Raw genomic sequence first — 25,964 nt, 5'->3', positions numbered from 1 at the left:
CTGCCTGCAGACAGTTGACTGAAGTACACACTAACTCTGTTACATGCCCCTAAAGGTTTTCTGAAAACTCTAGTGATGTGCCTGTATATTTTCCCTGGTATTTATCCCTCATGTGTCTCCCTCTTATTAAATGCTGCACACACTTCAGTTGGTAATTTAAATTCAAAGAGATTTACCACACTTAAAGTCAAAAGGTTATTTGAAAAATCACCTCCATGCCTATAAAGCATTACAAATTACAAATATCAACAATGATTTTCAGTGTTTAAAACTATTAATTTACTGCGAGTAAATCAAGAACAAAAGAATATAATGGAAAATAGTTACTGTGAAAAAAATATTTTATAAAACATTTTAAATCTCAATGTTTTCACAGGAAATGCTTAATTTCCAGCTCTACATAAAATATGTACATTTTCCTTCATCTCCTAGCATCACCTTAGGCTTCTAGTATCAAACACATATAGATGTTTATGAACTTGGCTAAGCACTATCGTCTGACTTAGAAATGAATTAGGGCAAAATTTCAGAAAAAAGGGAGGCAGGACTGGGGCAGATATTTGTCATTGACATTAAAATATCATTTGGAACATTGACTTCCCATATCAGAGTGCCTGGATTTAAATCCCATGGCTGCTTAGGATTCCAGCTTCCTGAGAGTGCATACTCTGGAAGGCAGCTGGTGATATAGTTGAGTCCCTGCCACTGACATGAGAAACTTGGATTGAGTCTGGCTCCTAGCCACAGAATGGCCCAATCTAGGCTGCTGTGGGCATTTTGGGAGGGAACCAGGATATTGAGGATATTTCATTCTCTATTTTGTTCAAATAAGTAAAAAGTAAAAACAAAAAGTTATTTTAAGGAGGCGGGTGAGACAAAACAGAATTATGTATTAAAAGTAAATATTTATTTATTGAAAACCTTGAACTTTAAATCTCCAGAGGCAAGTATATTTATTCAGTAAATATTTACTGAATATGTTTTATTTTACAGGTCATCATGGAGAAATGAGGGAATACAAAGATGAAATGTACATTCTCTGCTCTCAATAAATTAACAACTTAATTGGAAAATCATATATGCACACAATGCATTTATCATATAACAATAAACTGAAATTACTAAAGCAGTCATCAGGAATTAAGTTGTATTTTTCTGTAATGCTAAATACAAATTTAATATCATTTATTTCACAAGTGGTTTTGATTTGTGACATAACAGCATGTAGTCTCTAGACACAAAGGCAGCTTGTGAGTCCCAAAACATTAAGAAACAACAGGGCAGAAGGGAGGCAATGTGTCATGGAACTTTAATTCATGCCTACAATACAACCATGCCATATGGGTGCTGTTTCCCATCTCAGCATCTCGACTTGCAATACAACTCCCTGCTAATGCACATGGGAAAGGATCAAAAGATGGTCCAGGTGCTTGGACTAGAGGAAACAACTGGCTTCAGCCTGGCCCAGCCCTGGACATTGTGGTCATCTGGGGAGTGAACCAGCAGATGGAAGATTTTCTCCCTCTCCCTCTCCCCTCTCCCTCTCCCTCTCCCGCTCCCTCTCTCATTAACTCTGCCTTCAAAAAATGAATAAATCTTAAAAATCATTAAAGAAAAATAGACATAACATAATACTAATCCAAAGTCAGCACAATCCACCTTGCTTTGAGTAAGGGAAAATTTCATTTCCCACTTAAGATGTTCTAACATATACAGAAGTACAAACTGTTTCCACTCTAGTCCAGTATTTGCATTTAACCTGAGACCCAAGGTAACTTTCATCAAACAAATCTCATTTATTTTTCATTTCCAGCTTATCTATGAATTTAATAATATCCAATTCAAAAGTCCGGCACAGTTTTTAGAACAGCAAAAGAACTTAGTTATATTTCAGTGCATAAATTCTGTACAAGCAAAACACAGGTAGTAAAGTAGACCCAAAAAACATGGTATTTCATTTGCAATGCATGAAATATATTAACTCCCTTAATCATAAATGAGCTCTTCGAACATAGTAACAAAGAGAGGATAATCACAAGGTAAGTGCAGACATTGTGGCACAGTGTGTAAAGCCACCGCATGCAATGCTGGCATCCCTTTGGACACCAGTTTGAGTGCCGGCTGCTCCACTTCCAAGACAGCATCCGGCTAATGCACCTTGGAAAGCAGCAGAAGATGGCTCAATTGCTTGGGGGCCCTAAATGTATGTGGGGGGAGGCCTGGGAGAAGCTTCTGGCTCCTGGCTTCTCCTTATTCCAGCCCTGACTGCTGCAGATATTTGGGGAGTGAAACAACAGATGGAAGATCTCCTCTCTCTTCTCTGTCTCTCTTTCTCTTGCTCTCTCTCTTACACACACACACACACACACACACACACATAACACACAAATGCACTCTGCCTTAAAAAACTAATAAATCTTCTAAAAATCATTAAAGAAAAAGAGATGTGGAATAATACTGATCCAAAATCAGCACAATATGTTTGGCATTGAGGAAGGGCCAATTTCCCTTCCCTCTTAGAATGTTCTAACATGTACCCAAGTATTAACATTTTCCAAACTAGTCCACAGTTTGCATTAAACCTGAGTCTCAAAGTAACTTTCATTAAAATAATCTCATTTATTATTTATTTCCAGCTCATCATCCTAAAACAAATTTCTGTTGTTGATTATTATAGATCATCAAATTTAAAGTTATGCTATCATTTGTTAAAAGGTTTATTTAGTTCTTTGAAAGACAGAGTTACACAGAGAGAGAAGGAAAGGCAGAGAAAAGGAAAAGTCTTCCATCCTCTGGTTCACTCCTCAAGTTGCCCTAATGGCTGGAGCTGGGTCAATCAAAATCCAGGAGCCAGGAGCTTCTTCTGGATCTCTAAAGCAGGTGCAGGGGCCCAAAGACTTGGGCCATCTTCTACTGCTTTCCCAGGCCATAGCAGAGAGCTGAATTGGAAATCAAGCATCTAGGATTCGAACAGGAACCCAAAAGATGCCGGCACTGCAGCTGGTAGCTTTACAAGCTATGCCACACTGCCAACACTATGGCATCATTTATAACAACACATTTATTATACTTTGAATATGAATCTTTGATATTAAAAATATAAAATCTTAGTAATCTTAACAAATCAAGAATCTATTGTTCAGAGTGAGCTGAATGATTTTCCACAATTTAACAAAGTATACATGGAAAATTGAAAGAATGCTCAAGTATAACAACATATGAAATCAAAAAGAACAATATCAAAATGCCCAGGCAAGCTCCTAGATCAGAATACATTCCACTCAGGTGGCCATACTTTCCAAGTTTACCTTAAGACCCCTGCCTTGAACGGTGGCCCTGAAACTCTGCAAGTACCTCAAACAGAATGCATTAAAATATATTCACAAATGTTGAAGGACTAAGGCATTCTTTTTGCTAGGAAAGGTCATATAAGCTAAAAATAAGGCTTGAAAGACAAAATATTGATTTGATTTTCTGATTAGTTCAATTAAGTAGAACCCTTATATCTCTTAAGTATTCTAATCAACTGGGATTTTTATACAAATAGCAGATTCTAGGATTTAAAAAATTCAGAATCAAGACTATGAAGATGTGTGCTCTCAGATCACAATTTTCAAGTGAATTGTTTCCAAAAGTAAGTAATATAGAATACCAAGTGTACTGCACAATTAGAATGATGCTATAAAATCGCAGTAAGCTCTATAGAACACAGAACATTTTCTAAACTTCTGCTTAGAAAACATTCTGAATATACAATATTTTTGCAATGAAAAATGACTAAACAGTGTAATGCTGTAGTATTAAAGACAAAAATATTAATAACTGTAAGACCATGACTGCAATCACTTAATAAACCAGAATACATGAATAACTCAAAGATAGAATGCAACTAATACTCAGCCAAAATTATCTGAATGAAAATTCCAAATGTTACTGTATGGGAGGAGCAAAATCCTAAGAAGTTTTGAATGTGACCTTTTTCCTTTATCTTCATGGAGGAGGTGGGCTATACCAGGACAATTCCATCTGAAAAAAAAAAAGTCATGGAATTAAACATATAAATGCTGCACAACAAAGGAAAGTTAGAAGGAACTAAAGGGTCAATTTGTGTACTTTGAATTAGAGCACCATACCTAGCTCCACAAGCCAGCATAATTCCCATAGAGGGCAGAAAAGAGAGGTCCCCCAGCCGTGAAGAGCTTCATCTCTGGCCAGTTGTAGCAGTGGGTGTAGAGCGCATTTGACCATTCATCCGTACCACCAAAGTAGTGTGCCAGAATTTCATCATGTCTGAGCCAGCCTCTGCCACAGATGAGTTTGAGCTTCTTCCCGGCAGACCCTGGAGAGGTGTCTGGGATGCCCCCGCGTCTGTCCTCTAGGAACTTCTGCGCGCGGACGTCATAGAAGAGCAGGGAGCCATGGCTTGTTCCCACCGTGATGATGTGCTGGTAGAAACTCAGCGAGCACACACAGGTACCACCTTCCCGGGAGTGTGCGGTTCGAATGTTGTGTCGGCGCTGGCGTGGATCTAAGAATGAGATATGAGACTGGCAGCCCACAGCGTACAGGGACAAATCATCACAGTAGGTCAGGCAAACGTTCTCGCCAAAGTAGGGCAGCCTAAAGGACAGTATCTTGGACAGGTGGCTTTCTGGTTTCCACAAGTGGAAGTAACCGTCCAGAGAACATGATCCCAGCTCCTGGTTCTTGTTGCTGAAGGCCAGGGCGCGCACCTGGCAGTTATAGGGGTTGCTGCTGGCCCTGGGGATGGCTTCCAGGTCCTTTGGTCTGATGTGCACATTCATAGGGGACCCCACTACATTGCCCGACGCAATGCTGTCATTTGAATTGTCAGGGTCCAACCACCATAGCGCCAGGGTGCCATCCCGGGAACCGCTCACAACCACGTTGTCACTCATCCAGGCAATGGCAAAGATCCAGTCCGTGTGGCCTTGGAGGTCGCCAAGGCACATGGGTTCGAGGCTGGGCAAATGGTAGATGGCCAGGCTATTGGGGTTTTCACCTCCCGTGGCCATAAGCGTCTTGGAGGGATTCAGCTCCAGAGCGTGGATGCCACAGCACCGCCGGGCTCTGGCCACCGTCGGAACCATGTCTCGAATCAGAGGGAGGCGCGTGATCTGGCCCGAGTATACGTCTAGCACGAAGAGCGTGTTGCACTTGGTGCCACACACCACCTGCCTGCTGTTCAGCCACTGAGACGCGAACACCTTGTTGAGGGTGCCCAGGTTCAGCTGGCGTTCCTTCAGCACCCCGGGCAGGCTCCGCACTGCCTGACTAAACAGCTCGTTCTCAAAGTCCCGGACCCCTGCGCGCCATGGCCCACCCTTCTCGCGGTCCTTCAGGTAGTGCACCAGCGAGCGACATGTGGCAGAACGCCTCTGCCTCCTGTCTGGTAGCCGTCCGTCTCCGTCTGCCCCTGCCAACCCTTTGGATGACGAGCTCCCGGCGGCGGCCTCAAGCTCTGGAGCTGTCCCCTTGTTGTTACCTGTTTGCTGCGGAGCCAGAGTGGATGGCGGGCCAGTGGCGGCCGGGGCCGTGTGTCGACGGTGGTGGCAGGGACGCCCTCCGGTGTCAGACCCGTCGGCCATGATGGCGGTGGGAACGGTGGTTGTTCCAGTCAGACTGGAGCGCTAGGATTAAGAGCCTGGAGGCTGGATGACCCTGGGGCGCCTAGTCCACTCAGCTCAGTAGGCTTTGTAGGCGGCACACCAGCTGAGCGCGGTGGTACGAACCTCCTGGAGGGCTGGGTGTGCAGCAGGCAGAATGGCGGGAGAGTAGCGTGAGGCGAGGACCACACGCGGGGGACGGTAGGGGGAGGGGGGACCTCGTGCAAGGGGAGGAGACTGTGGTGGGGGCAGGGCGGGTAGGCTTGTGGTGAGTAGCAGAAGCTGTCCTGGATTGCATGGTGGGGATCGGAGCTGCCTGAGGAGGATTCCTCACAGCTGCCGCACTGGGACCCTGGCATCAGAGCCCTCAGGAGTCTCTCCAAGCTCCTCACACCAGAGAATTAGCCTTCTTAACTTTCCTACTTGAAATAAATCTAAACTCCAAATTATAGTTCCAAAAGGATCTGCACACTTGGTTTAATGCTGAGAACCCCTCACGTCTGAATTTGCAAAGATTTGGGGCTGTTTGGACATGGCAGGGGACCCCATTCCCTAAGTCTATCCCACTGTCCCTCTTTTTATATTTTTAATATTACTTCATTTATTCGAAAGGCAGAGTGTTAGGGATGGGCTGATACAACGCCCAAATGGCCCGAGCCCTGCCATAGCCAGGATTCTGGAACACAAGGTGCTTTTACCTCCTGGGTCTTATGCTGCTTTTCCATTGATTCATTCTGTAAATGGCTTTATTGGCCAGGACAGGGCCACGCAGAAGACAGGAGCCATGCGCTACATTCTAGTTTTCCTCGTGGGTGCAGGTGCCCAGGCACTAGACCATCCTCCACTGCTTCCCCAGGCACCTTAGCAGGGAGATGTATTGGAGAAGTAGAGCAGCCAGCACTATAAACATGCTCTCAGAAGCATTTCAATCTGCTGGCTACAGCTTCGGCCCCCTGCAACCTACGCAGGCACATTGGAGCAGCCAGGAATGGAACCTACTGCAGATGCGGGTGGCTGCTTACAGCACAACAGTGGGTCTTTCTTCGCTTTTGTGTATATACTAAACATTTTCAAACAAATAGTTGAGGTTTCTGAAATCCTATGCCAGAATCCCCTAGGAGTGTGTTCCAAATACAGTTCCTGAACCAACAAATGTTCTGCTCCTGGTGTACTCCAAGATCATTTAGGTGGCAGCAGCCCTGAGAACCTGGATGCATACAGCGATGGATAGAGGAGGGAAGAGAGAAATGAGAGATTCTTAGAAGGTTTGACTTTCCTTGATCCTCAGGGCCCATGGGAGGTGGAGTGGAGTAGGCCAGGGGACGTATACGTCCCTGCCAGGAGTAGGTAACATCAGTATTTCATTCCTGTATGCTCGGATGACAGCAACATAATACTGTGTGATGTACAGAATTATCAGAAGTAAGGAAGGAGACAATTACACAGAAACAGTGCTGAAAATACAGAGGTTTAGAGAATGGGTTTAGTCTCAGGGTGATAGAAAGGTCCATATCCTGAACTTCAGTTTTCTGCCTGGACCAGGCATACTCACACACGGGGAGTTTATTAACAGAGTAATACCCTGAGCTTGTTGAGGTGGCTACCTGATAGCAACGCTGCACATTCCACAATTGTGTTCATCCCAAAAAAGTGTTTCCTGATGGTGTGTGAGAGGAGGAAAAATTTATTTTATGTCCAATAGAAGAGGTAATGGGGGCTACTTTCTATCTGTTTCCTCTCCCACCAGCCCCTGTTCCTCTTGCTGATTCTCTTTCACAATTTTTCTTTTTTACAGCTTCATCTCAAGGCAAAAATTTCATGCACAAGCCTTGATTGCTTCTTACAAATCAAGCCCATTGTCTGTATTCTACTGCTCCACAGAACACTTTTCTAAAACTTTTTATTTATTTGAAAGTCACAGTTACTGATAGGAAGGGAGGGAAAGTGAGTAGGCGAGAGGGTGAGATGGTATTAGAAGAGAGACAGAGGGGGGAGGGGTTATCTTCCATCCATTGGTTCACTCCACATTGGCTGCAATGGCTGGAGATGCCACAATCCAAAACCCAGAACAGGAGCTTCTTATGGGTCTCCCATGCGGGTAGAGGAACCCAAGGACATGAGCCATCTTTTACTAGTTTTCCAGGCCACAGCAGACAGCTGGAATAAAATTGGTTTCAGCCGGGAATCAAAATGACGCCCAAATGGGATGCTGGCACTACAGGCAGCAGTTTTACCCACTACTACACAGAGCCAGGGATTAATGAAAGCATCTCACCCCCTGCGCTTCTATTGGTTGTCAAAACCCACAGCTACCTGTTGTCTCTCCTCCACCCCACCTTCCATTCCTATCACACAAGAAAAGATACATGGGTGAGCTTGCCCAAGACCTAGTATAGATATTATAAGACTCTGTCACTTAACCGGGATTGGGAAGGATCACACACGCTAACTTCTACCTGTTCCTCTATGGTGAGGCTGCACCACAGGCCATAGCTCCTGCCACCCTACAGAGAATATCTTGTTTCATCCACTGTTAACTATTGTTCTCCTTTTTAAGTGAGGCTATGGAGAGTTTTTGAGGTTATGATTTTTGTCAGTGAATTATTTAGGAAACACGTAGTTTGAATTCTACACTCCATCTTCTTATCCATTTCACAGAGACTGATGTAATTTGAAGGATTGAGTCACAGGTTCTACTAGTGGTAGGCATTCAGTAAGCTTCCCTTCCTAAGCCCCACAAATGATGAGATATGACTAGGGAACATCTGTGGAGATTGAATGCCAGGTGTAGAAACACAAGGAAGAGCAGCTGTGAGGGATTCCATGATTCAGGCAGAGGTCAATAGCGAGGCCTGATGCAAAGGGCAAAAGCATAGCTCTTCTGGAACAGCAGCTTGGCAGACCTGCAAGGATCAGTAGAGGTCAAAATGACGTCAGAACGAACAATAGGGGTAGCCACAGCAAACAAGAACTAAGGACTACACCCAGTGCCTTTTTCTGGGAACAACAAATCATGAAAATTATAGTAACATCCCTTATGCCTCAAGAGGGACCTTTTCAATTATTGATATTAGACTTTCTATCATCCAGGTGTTTAAGGCATGGACTCAAATGCAATTTGGCCTAGAAGAATAAGGAATTGTGATACATCTTCCTCCCAAGTTTTAAGACAGAAAATAAAATTCATGAAACAAGTTTCACAAAAATAGGGAGACTTTCATGTTTGGGGTGGTGAGGTACCACACATAGTAGCGTAGCACCTTTTACACAGTTATGATCCTCCCTTAGTCATAATGTTTGTCGATATGTCTCTAGTGCTGGATGCTGGGTATTATAGCTGTCCAAAATGTCACATAGATGTAGGAAGGATACTTAGAGTTCTGAACAAGATACACTCAACTATTCCTTCCAAGCAACTCACTTAAAACAAAAACATGTCCTCAAACATAATACAACTGCCAAGTAAATAGAGTCTCGGAAGCAATGGAAAGAAGTCGTATGGAAAAGCTACAAAAGTTCTATGGACTAAGGGCCTCAAAGTGTGACATATGACAAGATGATGAGTTCACTGGATCTCCGTATTGTATCCTGTAGATTCTGGACAGAAAGCTACAGAAGCTTGCAACTCAGAAATGTCAGTAGGCACATACATTAAAAGTTCCAAGAAAAGCCTGTTCACCCGCAGCAGAGGTTATGGGAAACGAGAGGTAAGTTAACAACTGAAACATCTTCCTGGCAATACCTACCCTAGCCAAACATCAACAGATTTACCTCCACTTCACTCAGAATCTGTTTCCATGAGGTCAAGTGGAGTGTTTAACTTCTGATCGCAATTTGGCAGAAGCTAGGCTTATATGCCATTTCCTCATTGGGAGTAGCACCAGTGTGTCACATTGTGAGCTAAGTCCCCACCTGCACTCAGGTATCAAGGAGATTTAATGCAAGGATTAAAAAAGGTCTAGTCACCACCATGCTTCACCTGCTTCTCTTTTATCACTGTAAGTATGACTCAATGAGAAGCTGAAGTTTCACTCCCAGCCACCAAAGGTGAAATTTAACAAAGTATTGAAAATCAGAGCCAATCAGCACTCCAATTCTTCCATCCGTGCTATGGCTGAGAAGCTGATATTCCACACATAACCAGCAGCAAAGTCATTGAGGTGGGAAGACAAATCAAGGAACTCAACTCTTAGGGATGTGATAGTCTCTTCAACAAGTGGTGTTGAGAACATTTAATCTATGCATACTGAAGTACGAAACAAGACCCCTGTCTTACATGTTATACAAAAATCAACCCACAATGAATCAAAGAACCACATCAGTGACTTAATATCATCAAATTAACAGAGGAAAACATCAGGGCAAGTCTGAAAGACATTGGGATAGGAAAGGCCTCTTGGAAAAGGCCCTAGAAGTACAGGCAATAAAAGCAAAAAAAGACAAATGGGATTACATCAGCTAAGAAGCTTCTGTACGGAAAGGGAAACACTCAACAAAGTGAAAAGGCAACTGACAAAATTGGAAAATATATTTGCATGTGGATCAATATCTATAATATGTAAATTTTCAAGAAATTTTCAACAACAACAAAGCAAAAAAACCAGTTAAGAAATGGACAACAAATATGAGCAGACATTTTTCTAAAAATGATATATAAATGGCCAACAGAGACATGAAATAAGTGCTCAGATTTACTAGCCATTAGGAAAATGCAAATGAAAATCACAATGATGTTTCAGCTCCTCCCAATAAGAATAGCTAACATGCAATAATCAAAAAAAATGCAGATGAGGTTGAGAGGGATATATTAATGCACTCTTGGAATATTTCGCAGCCACACAAAGAATGAAGGCCTGTCCTTTGTTAAAAATAGGGGATGCAACTGGAAACAATTACTATTGGTGAAATAAGCCAGTCCCCAAAAGACAAACATTATATGTATACTCTGATATATGGAAGTTAATACAAAATACAACAATGCAGAGGAATGAAATGAACACCTGAGATTTGATTGTTATTTTAGTTCTTGTTAATACTCCTTTGAAACTATGGTCTTTCTACATTTTACCTGTTGAAAATTATGGTTAGTGGTGCATTAAACCTCTGATCATAAATGGGACTGAAATTTTGTTTCTATAGAAATTAAGAAAAACAGGAGAAAAGGGAATGAATGATGGGGGTTAAGGGATGGGGAGAGGGAGGGACAATTATCAAGACTTAAAAAAGAGAAAACTCTTAAATAAACAAAAGTAAACATATAAAGGAGACCTTGCCAATGATAACACAGAAAAATAAATGATCAGAGGAAACTACTGAGAGCAATTATTTGCCAGCCAATCTGGAAAATTAGAAGAAATGGAAAAGTTACTGGATGCATAACATTATGATAGTTAATTTAAGAAGATACAGAAGTGACCGGCTCTGTGGTGTCGCAGATAAAGCCGCTGCCCACAGTGCTGGCATTCCATATAGGCACCACTTCAAGTCCTGGCTGCTCCACTTCCAATGCAGAAATCTGCTATTGCCTGGGAAAGCAGTAGAAGATGGTCCAAGGTCTTGGAGCCCTGCATGAGCATGGGGGTTCTGGAACAAGCTCCTGGTTCCTGACTCCTGGCTTCAGATCAGTACAGCTCTGGCCATTGCGGCCAATTGGGAAGTGAAGCAGCAGATTGTAGACCTCTCTCTCTCTCTCTACCTCTCCTTCTCTCTCTGTATAACTCTGACTTTCAAATAAATAAATAAATCTTTAAAAAATAAGATACAGAAAATAAAAGCCATCCCATAACACATAATTATATTAAAAATAATAATTAAAAGTCTCTCATTAAAGAAGATTATAGGATCTGATCACTTGACAACTGAACACTATAAAAACTTAAAGAAGAACTAACAAAAATCATTTTCAAAGAACTAAAAAATATTGGAAAGAATGGAAATCTGCCAAACTATTTTGCAGACACTGTTACTCTGGGAACAAAGCCAAGGAAAGACATAACACTAAATGTAAACTACAGTGCAATATCCTTTATAAACATGAATGCAAAAACTCCCAACACGATATTAGCAAACCTAATACACCATTGCATCAAAGATTCATAATTCATGGTCAAAAGGGATCTTTAAGAGATTCAGAGTGGTTCAATGTTCATAAGTCAAAGGGTGTCATAAACCACATCAACAGAAAGAAATTTTCAAAACCTGTATTATCTGGGCTGGCGCTGTGGTACAGCAGGTTAATGCCCTGGCTTGAAGTGCTGGCATCCCACATGGAGCCCGTTCCAGTCCCGGCTGCCTCACTTTCGATCCAGCTCTCTGCTATAGCCTGGGAAAGCAGTAGAAGATGCCCAAGCCCTTGGGTCCCTGCACCCATGTGGGAGACCCAAAACAAACTCTTGGATCCTGCTTTGGATCAGCAGAACTCCGGCCAATGTGGCCATCTGGGATGTGAACTAGTGGAATGAAGAACTCTCTCTCTCTCTCTCTCTCTCTCTCTCTCTCTCCCTCTGCCTCTCCTTCTCTCTCTGTGTAACTCTTTCAAGTAAAATAAATTTAAAAATCCTATATTATCGTCTCAATAGATACAAGGGAACCATTTGGCAATATTCAATCTTCATTTCATATAACACAGATAAGGTATTAAAGGAACAGACCTCCAAATAATAAGTCAATAAATGATCATCTAATAGCCAATATAATACATAATGGTGAAAAGCAGAAATTATTTCCTTGCCAAACAAGACAAGGATAACCACTATCACCACTGTTATTCAATAAAATTTTGCAAGTATTAGAAAGAGCTTTTATGAAATAGAAATTCAGAGTCTGAAAATGTGAAAGGAGAAAGGGAAATTATCCATGTTTGTGATGTTGGGAGTGTGAAAAAAATCTACCAAAAAAAAGCTGTTAGAACTGATAGACCATTTCAGTGAATTTGCAGGATGAAAAATCAACATTTGAAAAAGATACTAGAAGGTTTTTACATCAATAATAATTTCAACCGAGGAAAATTCAAGAAAGAAATATCATTCAAAATAGCTACAAAGTAAAATACTTAGGAATAAATTTAACCAAAGTAGTGAAAGATGTCTGCAATGAAATTGTAAGATCCTGGTGAAACAATCCATCAAGAATGTAAAATGGTGGGAAGACATCCCTTGCTCCTAAATTGCAGTAATTAATATTGATGTAATGTCTATATTACCTAGAGCAATCCAAAGAATCAGTTCAATCCATACCAAAATATTAATGGCACTCTTTAAAGAATTTCAAAAATCAATCTTACAATTCATATGGAACCACAAAATACCCAGAATAGCCAAAACCAATCCTGAACAAAAAGAAATCAGGCTGCAGAAGTCGCAAGACCTGATTTCAAAACAAACTACAAAGCAGCAGTAATTACCACAGCATGGCACTGGCTAAAGAAAGTGAAATACAGATCAATGGAGAATAGCGGGAGCAGAAATTAAACCACATAAATACAGCCAACTGGTTTTTGAAAAAAGTGTAAAGATCATACATTGGAGAAAGGATAGTCTTTTCTGCACATGGTACTGGAAAATTTGGGCATATATTTGTAGAAGAATGAAATTAGACCTGTAACTCTCATCAACTAAAACAAATCAACTCCAGATAGATCAGAGACCTAAATAGGAGACCTGAAATTATGAATTTATTAGAAGAAACATAGGGAAATGTTTCAAGATATTGGTGTAGGTAATGATTTCCTGCTTGTATATAGTTAAATAGTACATAGGTATATAAATAGAATACATTAAACAAATATAGACAAGAAACTATTTCAAAGTAAATTTTATTTTTTTTACTTTTACTTTTCTTGTATCAATTTTCATAACATGGTCACATAACTTATTCAAACTAACACATAATGTTGTTTGTATTCTGGAAAATAATTTAAGATACACTTAAAAAAGTGCCTGCTTGAAAAAATGGGATCCAAAACCTTGTTTCTTATCTCCAAATTTAAAGCCCACTGAAGAATAATTAAATATACACAAAAAGACATTAGCAACAATTTCTGCATTGTCTGCCGTTGATTTTTGGTCAGTGAAAATATTTTGTTTTCCAATTGCAGCATTTATAGACAATTCTCAAAATATACAGAGTATGTAAATTCTAAACTTGTTTTTTTTTCATGGATGTATGTGTATAGGTTTTCTTTTATATATAGTGTTCTCAGATACAGAACTCAGATGGTTGTCAGAAGGGCAGGATAAGAAAAGATGTTTGTCTGTCTCTAAGAAGTGAAATTTTCTAATTAATTTTGCTTTTACTCTACAGATATCATTTGAGGTAAGCTCCCTATTTTCCAACTGGCAGGCTAGCTGATAAATAATTTACTGACATTTTCTACTCTTCTTGGCATCTTCACAAGCTGCTTGATGTTATAATAAGCAGAGATTAAGTTTAAGAGTATATTAAATCCTTATTATGAGAAGTGTACAACGTGCATCCTCTGACTCTTTTATTGTAATGCAAGGAATTTTATTCCAATCTGCATATGAGTAAATAATAACAGACATTATAAATTATAAATAATGGTAGAGATACATATAATATTGTAGAAATTGTCCATTTCAAAAAATCATATCTCTAATTATCATCGGGTATGTGTGATAAATTTGAAAGAGTGTATTTAGCCTATTGGGAGAAATTAATCTTATATTTATGGGGGCTGGATCTGTGCCATAGCGGGTTAAGCTGGCACCTGCACTGCCAGCATCCTATATTTTCGCCAGTTCGAGTCCCGGCTGTTCCACTTCCAATCCAGCACTCTGTTATGGGTTGGGAAACCATTAGAAGACGGCCCAAGTCCTTGGGCCCCTGCACCCACATGAGAGAACCAGAAATTCCAGGCTCCTGGCTTCAGATCAGCGCAGCTCCAGCTGTTGCAGCCATCTGGGGAGTGAACCAGCTGATGGAACACCACTCTCTTTCCCTCTCTCTCCCTCTCCCACTCTCTCCCTCTCTCTCTCTCTCTCTCTCTCTCTCTCTCTCTCCTTCTCTCTCTGTGTAACTCTGACCTTCAAATAAATAAATAATTTTTTAGGAATCTTACATTTATATACGTGTAAATGTATCCACAGGATTCAATAGGCATTTAGGCATGAATAATAGTACAACACAATCCACCACATTTACATCAGCATTAAGCACGTTATGTGTTTTGTAGGATGTCTCATCAAAACTCCACCATTATAAGGGGGTACTGAAAAGGAGTAGCTATTTCTTACGGTGGCTGAGAAAATCAAAGTAGCTTTCCCGTAGTATTAGACATTTTCATTTCACAAAACAAAATATGATTGATAGTTGTTGAATTGAATTTCTATTATATACACTGTTTAATGCTGTATCGTGTGTTACATGAACTTCCAATCATAATTTACCTATGAAACTTAGGAGACATATACACATACAGAAGCATGCCTGCTGGCACATACACACACACACACCTACACACACACACACAAAACAGAAACATATCCAAAAGACTTGAAGAATGCATTTTGGTGAAAAATAGTACCCAGCAGGGACTTGAAGGATAATTTAACTGTGCCCATAGCATTTATTAACCATTCAAAATCCAGCACAATTTTCAGAACAGCAAAGGAGTTTAGTTATATTTCAGTACATAAATTCTTTACAAGGAAAATACAGAAAGTAAAATAGACATGAAAAAGGTATTTCATTTGCAATGAACAAAAAATGTTAACTCCCTTAATCATAAATGGGCTCTTCAAACATAGTAACAAAGAGATTATAATTACAAGTGCAAAAAAAGAAGGAACAGGGACCGACATTGCAGCATGGTGGGTAAAGCCGCCCCATGCGACACTGGCATCTCTTGACAATAGTTTGAGTCCCTGCTCCTCCATTTCCAATACAGCTCCCTACTAACATGCTTTGGAGAGCAGTGGAGGATGGCTCATTTGCTTGGGTCCCTGCACCCCTGTGGGAGACCTAGAAGAAGCTCTTGGCTCCTGGCTTCTTCCTGGTCATGCCCTGGCTGCTGCAGCTATTTGGGAAGTAAACCAGCAGATGGAAGATCTCTCCCTCTCTCTCTCTGTCTCTCATTCTCTCTCTCTATCTTGCTTGTTTCTCTCTCTCTCTCTCTCTCTCTCTCTCACACACACACACACACACACGCACGCACAATCACACACTCTGTCTTCAAAACAAGTGAATAAATCTTCTAAAACTCATTAAAGGAAAATAGACGACATAATACTAATCCAAATCAGCACAATCTGGTTGCATGGAGGAAGGGCTGATTTCTCCTCCCGTTTAGAATGTTCTATCTTGTACCCAAGGACAAACAGTGTCCACACTAGTCCACAATTTGCATTTAACTGGAGCTTCAAAGTATCTTTCATCAAACTAATCTCATTTATTTTTCATTTCCAGCTCATCATCTTGAAACACATATCCTGTGTTGTTGATTATTATATATCATCACATCGAGGGGTATGGCATCATTTTTAACAACACATTTATTCTACTTTGGATATGAATCTTTGAAATTAAAATATATTAGTAATCTTAACTCCTCAAAAATCTTTTTTTTTTCAGAGTGAGCTGAATGAGTTTCCACTATTTTAACTAAAGCAGACCTGGAACATTTAAAGAATGCTCAAGCATAACTTCTGATATAAAAAATAGCAGCATCAAAATTATCCAGGCAATCCCCTGGTTCAGAATACATTACACTCAGTACCATACTTCAAGTTTACACTTAAGACCCCTGCCTTGAACGGTGGCCCTGAAACTCTGCAAGTACCTCAAACAGAATGCATTAAAATATATTCACAAGTGTTTCAGGACAAAGGCATTCTTTTATCTAGGAAAGATGATATAAGCTAGAAATAAGACTTGAAAGACAAAATATTGATTTGATTTGCTGATTCATTCAATTAAGAAGAACCTTATATCCCTTAAGTATTCTAATCAACTGGGATTTTTATACAAATAGCAGATTCTAGAATTTAAAAAAAAAACTTCATAATCAAGACTATGAAGATGTGTGCTCTCAGATCACAATTTTCAAGTGAATTGTTTCCAAAAGTAAGTAATATAGAATACCAAGTGTATTGCACAATTAGAATGATGCTATAAAATCGCAGTAAGCTCTATAGAACACAGAACATTTTCTAAACTTCTGCTTAGAAAACATTCTGAATATACAATATTTTTGCAATAAAAAATGACTAAACAGTGTAATCCTGTAATATTAGTAATATTAGTAATGAGAAAAAATATATAACTACATAACCTTAAAAATGAGAATGTGTGAATAAGTCAAAGATAGATTGCAACAAATGTTTAGCCAAAATTATTTGGATAAAAATTCCAAATTTTAGTGCATGGGAGGAGCAAAATCCTAAGAAGTTTTGAATGTAACTTTTTTCCTTTCTCTTCATGGAGGAGGTGGGCTACATCAGGACAATTCCACCTGAAACACAAAAAGTCATGGAATTAAACATATAAATGCTGCACAACAAAGGAAAGCTAGAAGGAACAAGAGGGTCAATTTGTGTACTTTGAATTAGAGCACCATACCTAGCTCCAAAAGCCAGCATAATTCCCATGAAGGGCAGAAAGGAGAGGCCCTCCAGCAACAAAAAGCTTCATCTCTGGCCAGTTGTAGCAGTGGGTGTAGAGCGCATTTGACCATTCTTCCATACCATCGAAGTAGTTTGCCACGATTTCATCGTGTCTGAGCCAGCCTCTGCCACAGATAAGTTTGAGCTTCTTCCCAGCAGACCCTGGAGAGGTTCCTCGGTTGCCCCCACATCTATCCTCTAGGAACTTCTGGGCGCGGACGTCATAGAAGAGCAGGGAGCCATGGCTTGTTCCCACCGTGATGATGTGCTGGTAGAAACTCAGCGAGCACACGCAGGTGTCATCTTCCTGACAGTGGGCAGTTTGGATGTTGTGCCGGCCTTGGCGTGGATCTAAGAATGAGATTTGAGACTGGCAGCCAACAGCATACAGGGAACAATCATCACAGTAAGTCAGGCAGACATTATCTCCAAAGTAGGGCAGCCTGATGGACAGCATCTTGGTCAGGCTGTTCTCTGGTTTCCATAAGTGGAAGTAGCCATCCAGGGACACTGATCCCAGTTCCTGGTTCTTGTTGCTGAAGGCCAGGGCGCGCACCTGGTAGTTATAGGGGTTGCTATTGGCCCTGGGAATGGCTACCAGTTCACTGGGACTAATTTGGGAACACACGGGGGACACCGACGCATTGCCCGACCCAATGCTGTCATTTAAATTGTCAGGGTCCAACCACCATAGCGCCAGGGTGCCATCCCGGGAACCGCTCACAACCACGGTGTCACTCATCCAGGCAATGGCAAAGATCCAGTCTCTGTGGCCTCGGCGGTCGCCAAGGCACATGGGTTCGAGGCTGGGCAAATGGTAGATGGCCAGGCTATTGGGGTTTTCACCTCCTGTGGCCATAAGCGTCTTGGAGGGATTCAGCTCCAGGGAGTGGATGCCACAGCCCAGCTGGGCTATGGCCACCGTCGGAACCATGTCTCGAATCAGAGGGAGGCGCGTGATCTGGCCCGAGTATACGTCTAGCACGAAGAGCGTGTTGCACTTGGTGCCACACACCACCTGCCTGCTGTTCAGCCACTGAGACGCGAACACCTTGTTGAGGGTGCCCAGGTTCAGCTGGCGTTCCTTCAGCACCCCGGGCAGGCTCCGCACTGCCTGACTAAACAGCTCGTTCTCAAAGTCCCGGACCCCTGCGCGCCATGGCCCACCCTTCTCGCGGTCCTTCAGGTAGTGCACCAGCGAGCGACATGTGGCAGAACGCCTCTGCCTCCTGTCTGGTAGCCGTCCGTCTCCGTCTGCCCCTGCCAACCCTTTGGATGACGAGCTCCCGGCGGCGGCCTCAAGCTCTGGAGCTGTCCCCTTGTTGTTACCTGTTTGCTGCGGGGCCAGAGTGGGTGGCAGGCCAGTGGCGGCCGGGGCCGTGTGTCGACGGTGGTGGCAGGGACGCCCTCCGGTGTCAGACCCGTCGGCCATGATGGCGGTGGGAACGGTGGTTGTTCCAGTCAGACTGGAGCGCTAGGATTAAGAGCCTGGAGGCTGGATGACCCTGGGGCGCCTAGTCCACTCAGCTCAGTAGGCTTTGTAGGCAGAGATAGTCTGCGGGGTCACTCAAGAGACACACAGAAGGAGGCAGCAGAGCACCAGCTGAGCGCGGTGGTGCGAACCTCCTGGAGGGCTGGGTGTGCAGCAGGCAAAAGGGCGGGAGCTAAGCTTGAGGGGAAGACGACGCGTGGGGTGAGGGGTTTGACCTCATGCAGGGGGCAGAGACTTTGCGGGGCTGGCATGGCAGCCAGGCCTGTGGTGAGAGTAGCAGAAGCTGGCCTGGATTGCATAGTAGGGAATGGAGTCACCTGAAGATGTTTCCACACATCTGTGGCAATGAGACCTTGGGATCAGACCCCCTACAGTCTCTCTGAGCTAGCTACAACAGCTGATTAGACTTCTTAACATTCTTACTTGAAATAATCTAAACTCTAAACTATAGTGACAAACAAGACTGTGCACTTCTTGTAATGTTGGGACATCCCTCAAGATTGAATTTGCAATGATTGTGGCTGTTTGCCCATGACAGGGTTCCCACTTCCTGCATCTATCCCACTGTCCCTTTATTTATTTTTTTAAAATTACTTTAATTTTTTGAAAGGCAGAGTTATAGGGATATGCTGATACAATGCCCAAATTGCTGAGGCTCTACCAAAGCCAGGCTCCTGGAACACCAGATATATTTCCCACCTGGGTCTTATGCTGCTTTTCCGTTGCCTTATTCTTAAGTGGCCTTATAGACGAGGATTGGACCAGGCAGAAGATAGGAGACAGGAGCTTTATCCTGGTTTTCAACGTGGGTACTACACACAAGCACTTGCACCATCCTCCATTGCTTTCCCGGGCACCTTAGCAGGGATATGGATTGGAGAAGTACAGTAGCCAGCATTAAAACCATGCTCTCAGCAGGCAGCAGTTTAACCTGTTGTGCCACAGCTCTGGCCCCTCTGCTGCCTCCAAGGACTGGAACCTGCTGGAGTTGGGGGTGGCTGCTTGACCTGTTGTACTGCAATTGTGGTACAACAATTTGCTTTTGTGTAATTATTAAATATTTTCAACCAAATAGTGTAGGTTTCTGAAATCCTATGCCAGAATCCCCTGGGAGTATATTCCAAATGCAGACCCTGGACAAGGAATGTTCTGCTCCTGGTGTGCTCCATGACCGTTTAGGTGGCAGCAACCCCGAGAATCTGGATGAGTGCAGCAATGGACAGTGGAAGGAAGAGAGAAATGAGAGATTCTTTGAAGGTTTGACTTTCCTTGATGCTCAGGGCCCATGGGAGGTGGAGTGGAGTAGGCCAGGGGAGGAGTACCTCCCTTCCAGGAGTAGGTAACATCAGTATTTCATTCCTGTATGCTCGGATGACAGTGACATAATCCTGTGTGATGGACAGAATTTTCAGAGGAGGTAAGGAAAGAGAGACAATTACACAGAAACAGTGCTGACTACAGCAGTTGAGAGAGTGGGTTTAGTCTCAGGGTGATAGAAAGGTCCATATCCTGAACTTCAGTTTTCAGCCTGGACCAGGCATACTTCCACACATGGGGAGTTTATTAACAGAGTAACACCGTGAGCTTGGAGAACTACCTACCTGATAGCAACGAGGCACACTCCATAATTCTGCTCCCCCCAAAAATGTGTTTCCTGAGGAGGTATGGGAAAGGAGGATGAAAGGATGAATTTACTTTTATGTCTAATAGAGGAGTTCATGGGGGCTATTTTCTGGCTGTTTCCCTCTCCCATCGGCCCCTGTTCATCTTGCTGATTTTCTTCTACCACTTATGCTTTTTACAACTTCATCTCAAGGCAAAAATTTCATACACAATCCTTGATTTCTTCCTACCACTCAAGTTACCTTCTATATTCTGCTCTCAGCACTATTTTTCTAAATATTTATTTATTTGAAATGTAGTTACAGAGGGGCAGAGGCAGAGAGAGAGAGAGAGAGGTCTTCCAACCACTAGTTCACCTGCCAAGTGGCCAAAACGACTGAGGCTGGGCTGATCTGAAGCCAGGAGCTTCTTCAGTGCCTCCCATGTAGGTGCAGAGGCCCAAGGACATGGGCAATCTTCTACTGCTTTTCCAGGCTATAGAACATGACTGGATTGAAAGTAAAACAGCCAGGCCTGGAGTTTGACTCCTTTATAGGATGCCGACACTGCAGGTGGTGGGTTTACACACTATAACACAAAGCTGGCCCCCAGATTCTAGGGTTTAAAAAAAGCTTCAAAATCAAGACTATATAGATATGTCCTCTAAAATCATAATTTTCAAGTGAAATCATCAGAAAAGTAAGTAATCTACAATGCCCAATGTACTTCACAATTAGTATAATGTAATATAATCACAGTTCAACAGAACACATATTTTCTAACCTTCTGATAGAGAACATTCTGAATATACTACATTTCTGCAATGAAAGATGACTACACAGTGTAATGCTGTACTATTAGTAATGAGAAAAAATATACATCAGAGTAAGATCATAAATACATTAACTTAAAAAAACAGAATATGTGAATAACTCAAACACAGAATGCAAATACTTTTTAGGCAAAAATCTCTGGATAAAATTCCAAATGTTAGTGTAGGGGAGTAGGGCGTGCAGGACGTTTTGATAGATGATCTTTTCCTTTCTCTGTATGGAGGAAGGAGGTGTGCATCAGGACAATTCCATCTGAAAAACAAAAAGTCATGGAATTAAAGACGTAAAAGATGCACAACAAGGAAAGTTAGAAGGAACAAGAGGGTCAATTTGTGTACTCTACGAAGGATCACACGTACCTAGCTCCACAGGCCAGCATAATTCCCATGAAGGGCAGAAAAGAGAGGTCCCCCAGCCGTGAAGAGCTTCATCTCTGGCCAGTTGTAGCAGTGGGTGTAAAGCGCATTTGACCATTCATCCGTACCACCAAAGTAGTTTGCAACTATTTGATCATGTCTGAGCCAGCCTCTGCCACAGATGAGTTTGAGTTTCCTCCTGGCAGGCCCTGGAGAGGTGTCTGGGATGTCCCCGCGTCTGTCCTCTAGGAACTTCTGCGCACGGACGTCATAGAAGAGCAGGGAGCCATGGCTTGTTCCCACCGTGATGATGTGCTGGTAGAAACTCACTGAGCACACGCAGGTGCCACCTTCACAAGAGTGGGTGGTTCGGATGTTGTGTTGGCCCTGGCGTGGATCTAGAAATGAGAGGTGAGACTGGCAACCTACAGCATACAGGGAACAATCATCACAGTAGGTCAGGCACACATTCTCTCCAAAGTAGGGCAGCCTAATGGACAGCATCCTGGACAGATGGTTCTCTGGTTTCCATAAGTGGAAGTAGCCATCCAGGGACACTGATCCCAGTTCCTGGTTCTTGTTGCTGAAGGCCAGGGCGCGCACCTGGTAGTTATAGGGGTTGCTGTTGGCCCTGGGGATGGCTTCCAGGTCCTTTGGGTTAATGTGAGCATACAAGGGGGACCGTACTGCATTGTCCGACTCAATGCTGTCATTTACATCATCAGGGTCCAACCACCATAGTGCCAGGGTGCCATCCCGGGAACCGCTCACAACCACGGTGTCACTCATCCAGGCAATGGCAAAGATCCAGTCTCTGTGGCCTCGGCGGTCACCAAGGCACATGGGTTCGAGGCTGGGCAAATGGTAGATGGCCAGGCTATTGGGGTTTTCACCTCCTGTGGCCATAAGCGTCTTGGAGGGATTCAGCTCGATGGCATGGACGCCACAGCCAAGCTGAATTCCAGCCATCCTCGGAACCATGTCTCGAATCAGAGGGAGGCGCGTGATCTGGCCCGAGTATACGTCTAGCACGAAGAGCGTGTTGCACTTGGTGCCACACACCACCTGCCTGCTGTTCAGCCACTGAGACGCGAACACCTTGTTGAGGGTGCCCAGGTTCAGCTGGCGTTCCTTCAGCACCCCGGGCAGGCTCCGCACTGCCTGACTAAACAGCTCGTTCTCAAAGTCCCGGACCCCTGCGCGCCATGGCCCACCCTTCTCGCGGTCCTTCAGGTAGTGCACCAGCGAGCGACATGTGGCAGAACGCCTCTGCCTCCTGTCTGGTAGCCGTCCGTCTCCGTCTGCCCCTGCCAACCCTTTGGATGACGAGCTCCCGGCGGCGGCCTCAAGCTCTGGAGCTGTCCCCTTGTTGTTACCTGTTTGCTGCGGGGCCAGAGTGGGTGGCAGGCCAGTGGCGGCCGGGGCCGTGTGTCGACGGTGGTGGCAGGGACGCCCTCCGGTGTCAGACCCGTCGGCCATGATGGCGGTGGGAACGGTGGTTGTTCCAGTCAGACTGGAGCGCTAGGATTAAGAGCCTGGAGGCTGGATGACCCTGGGGCGCCTAGTCCACTCAGCTCAGTAGGCTTTGTAGGCAGAGATAGTCTGCGGGGTCACTCAAGAGACACACAGAAGGAGGCAGCAGAGCACCAGCTGAGCGCGGTGGTGCGAACCTCCTGGAGGGCTGGGTGTGCAGCAGGCAAAAGGGCGGGAGCTAAGCTTGAGGGGAAGACGACGCGTGGGGTGAGGGGTTTGACCTCATGCAGGGGGCAGAGACTTTGCGGGGCTGGCATGGCAGCCAGGCCTGTGGTGAGAGTAGCAGAAGCTGGCCTGGATTGCATAGTAGGGAATGGAGTCACCTGAAGATGTTTCCACACATCTGTGGCAATGAGACCTTGGGATCAGACCCCCTACAGTCTCTCTGAGCTAGCTACAACAGCTGATTAGACTTCTTAACATTCTTACTTGAAATAATCTAAACTCTAAACTATAGTGACAAACAAGACTGTGCACTTCTTGTAATGTTGGGACATCCCTCAAGATTGAATTTGCAATGATTGTGGCTGTTTGCCCATGACAGGGTTCCCACTTCCTGCATCTATCCCACTGTCCCTTTTATTTTATTTTTAAAATTACTTCATTTATTTGAAAGGAAGTGTGATAGAGATATGCTGATACAATGCCCATATGGCTGGGGCCCTGCCATTGCCAGGATATTGGAACAGCAGGTGGGTTTCCCACTTGGTGTGGGAGGAGGTCATGAGGGCTACTTTCAGGCTGTTTCCCTCTCCCATCGGCCCCTGTCCCTCTTGCTGATTTTCTCCACCACTTTTGTTTTTTTACAGCTTCATCTCAAGGCAAAAATCTGATGCACAAGCCTTGATGTCTTCCTACCACTCAAGTCAATGTTCTGTATTCTACTACTCTTCAACACTCTTTTCCTAATGATTTATTTATTTATTTATTTATTTGAAAGCCAGAATTATAAAGAGGGAGGGAGGAAGTTTGCAGGAGCTATGAAGAGAGTGAGAGAAAGAGAGAGAGAGAGAGACAGAGAGAGAGAGATATCTTCCATCTAGTGGTTCACTACTCAAATGGCTGCAATAGTTAGGGCTAGTCCAGACTGAAGTTAGGAGGCAAGAGATGCTCCTGGGTCTCACACATGAATTCAGGGCCACATGGACTTGGACCATTTTTCACTACTTTCCTAGGCACATTAGTGGGGAGCTGGAGCAGAAGTGGAGCAGGTAGGACTCCAACTAGCACCCATAAGGCATGTCAGCATTGCAGGTGGTGGATTTACCAGTTGACCACAATGCCACCCCTCCACAGCATTCTTGCACCACAGTTGTGATTCATCTCCATTGTCTTTCTTCCCAGTACGAAGGAAGTTGCGTATGCTGTGCTATTAACCAAGGACTTAGGAAAAGCTTCTTGGTGGAGGTCAGATTTCATTTCCACAAGTAGAATTGGGATGTATATATCGTTCAGAACCTAGCAATCTTATGTGAAAAAACATGATTATATAGAGAATTGGTTCACAAATTTAGTTTGCATTAAATCAAAGTGCAGTCTGAAAATATATATACCCATGTATTGATATCTAAAGGGTTAATTCAGATGATCTGTGCAAGATTTTTGAGAAACACCAGTGTAGGCCTTTGTCACACAGGTGGGAGTAAGGTGTGTTGCAGGTACGAAATTTACATCTTCAATGTACTTCCACATGACCCTGAACATGGACACCATTCTGGCAAATATTGTGAAAGCCTTGCAACTCAAGACACTATGATCCCGTGGAGGCCAGGGCAGAGAGTGGCCCAGGGAGGAAAATTCTACTTGTCAGGTACATAGAACTTAAAGTTTACTACTACCTTACACATCTGCCACATGTTTATAATAACAGGCATTGTTGCAGATTTCTTTTAAAAAAAGTATCTTTTAAAATGACTTCAATTTTAAAATTTCATCTAAAGCTTTTATCATCCCTGAAAAGATTTAAGCAGGAGTATTAGAATGTCAGTCTGCATGCAGATCCCTGTGTCCCACAGAAGTAATACTCTGGATTTGCAGGATTCCAAAACCTTTCTATGAACCTACAAACATCTTTCTGTCCATGGAAATATGCATCAAGATGTTGATGATTCTCAGGCGACTCTCCTTATCAGCACATAGTGACTTTTCCTGTTCATTAACACTCAGTCGTAATTCCTAAAGAAACAAGTTTTGCAAGTCAGATGCCCTGCTCTTTTGCCCAAAACCCAATGGAATGGACTGTAGGGTGTATCAAAATGAGAAGGTATGCCAAGCCAGAGGCACACAGGAGCAAACTTACACTTCTACCACCAAGGCAGTGTATGGGGTGTGGGTTTCAATACAGAATTAATTGTGGATATATATCCACTACTGCGTGTCCACACAGGCATCGAGTCCCCTTCCACTCCATCCAAATCTCAGACTTCCCTCTCTTGAAGAGCCTATTGTATGACCAGTCCCAGCACTTTTCTTAGGCTGGCCAACTCCTGGCTCCAGAATTGATCTATCCGTTAAACAGTCCTTGCCTTCCTCACTGAAGTCCAAACCAAAGAACCTCAGAGAAGCACAACCAACCAGATGCTTCACACTCATTGGATCAGGGAGAAGCTGCTCAGGAAGGCAAAACCCACATGTCACAATCCGATGGCCTAAAGGTCAATCATTTGATGGCTCAAGTTATACCCACCCAATTGGCATGGACATGCAGCAAACCCCTTAGTGGAAAAGCTAGAAAGACCCTACAAGGTAAATTTTTAATTTTTTAGTATTTTTTTAGTTTTATTTATTTATTTGAAAGCCATATGTACTGAGAGGCAGAGGAAGATACAGAGGCAGAGAGAGAGAGAGAGAGAGAGAGAGAGAGAGAGAGAGAGAGAAATATCCCATCCGCTGGTTCACTC

General features: G+C 43.2%; 3 protein-coding genes across 3 annotated transcripts; all 3 read right to left on the bottom strand.

Moving 5' to 3' along the window:
* Nucleotides 1–3,813: 3,813 nt before the first annotated feature.
* On the bottom strand, nucleotides 3,814–5,804 carry LOC100353382 (DDB1- and CUL4-associated factor 12-like protein 2). Its single transcript, XM_051835083.2, has 2 exons — nucleotides 4,134–5,804; nucleotides 3,814–4,026 (listed from the first exon to the last, which is right to left on the bottom strand). Exon 1 carries the CDS (start codon nucleotides 5,607–5,609, stop codon nucleotides 4,134–4,136), a length of 1,476 nt encoding a protein of 491 aa, XP_051691043.2. The 5' UTR covers nucleotides 5,610–5,804; the 3' UTR covers nucleotides 3,814–4,026.
* Nucleotides 5,805–17,204: 11,400 nt separating this feature from the next.
* LOC100353129 (DDB1- and CUL4-associated factor 12-like protein 2) lies at nucleotides 17,205–18,879 on the bottom strand. Its single transcript, XM_017337830.3, has one exon. It carries the CDS (start codon nucleotides 18,678–18,680, stop codon nucleotides 17,205–17,207), a length of 1,476 nt encoding a protein of 491 aa, XP_017193319.3. The 5' UTR covers nucleotides 18,681–18,879.
* A 2,655-nt stretch (nucleotides 18,880–21,534) lies between these two features.
* Nucleotides 21,535–23,209, bottom strand: LOC100352877 (DDB1- and CUL4-associated factor 12-like protein 2). Its single transcript, XM_002721826.4, has one exon. The coding sequence runs from the start codon at nucleotides 23,008–23,010 to the stop codon at nucleotides 21,535–21,537; it is 1,476 nt and encodes a 491-aa protein (XP_002721872.3). The 5' UTR covers nucleotides 23,011–23,209.
* Nucleotides 23,210–25,964: the final 2,755 nt, after the last annotated feature.

The sequence above is a fragment of the Oryctolagus cuniculus genome, chromosome X (genome assembly GCF_964237555.1).
Source record: "Oryctolagus cuniculus chromosome X, mOryCun1.1, whole genome shotgun sequence".
NCBI lineage: Eukaryota > Metazoa > Chordata > Mammalia > Lagomorpha > Leporidae > Oryctolagus > Oryctolagus cuniculus.
The sequence above is the reverse complement of the archived record's forward strand: the minus strand, read 5'-3'. Positions and strand labels throughout refer to the sequence as shown.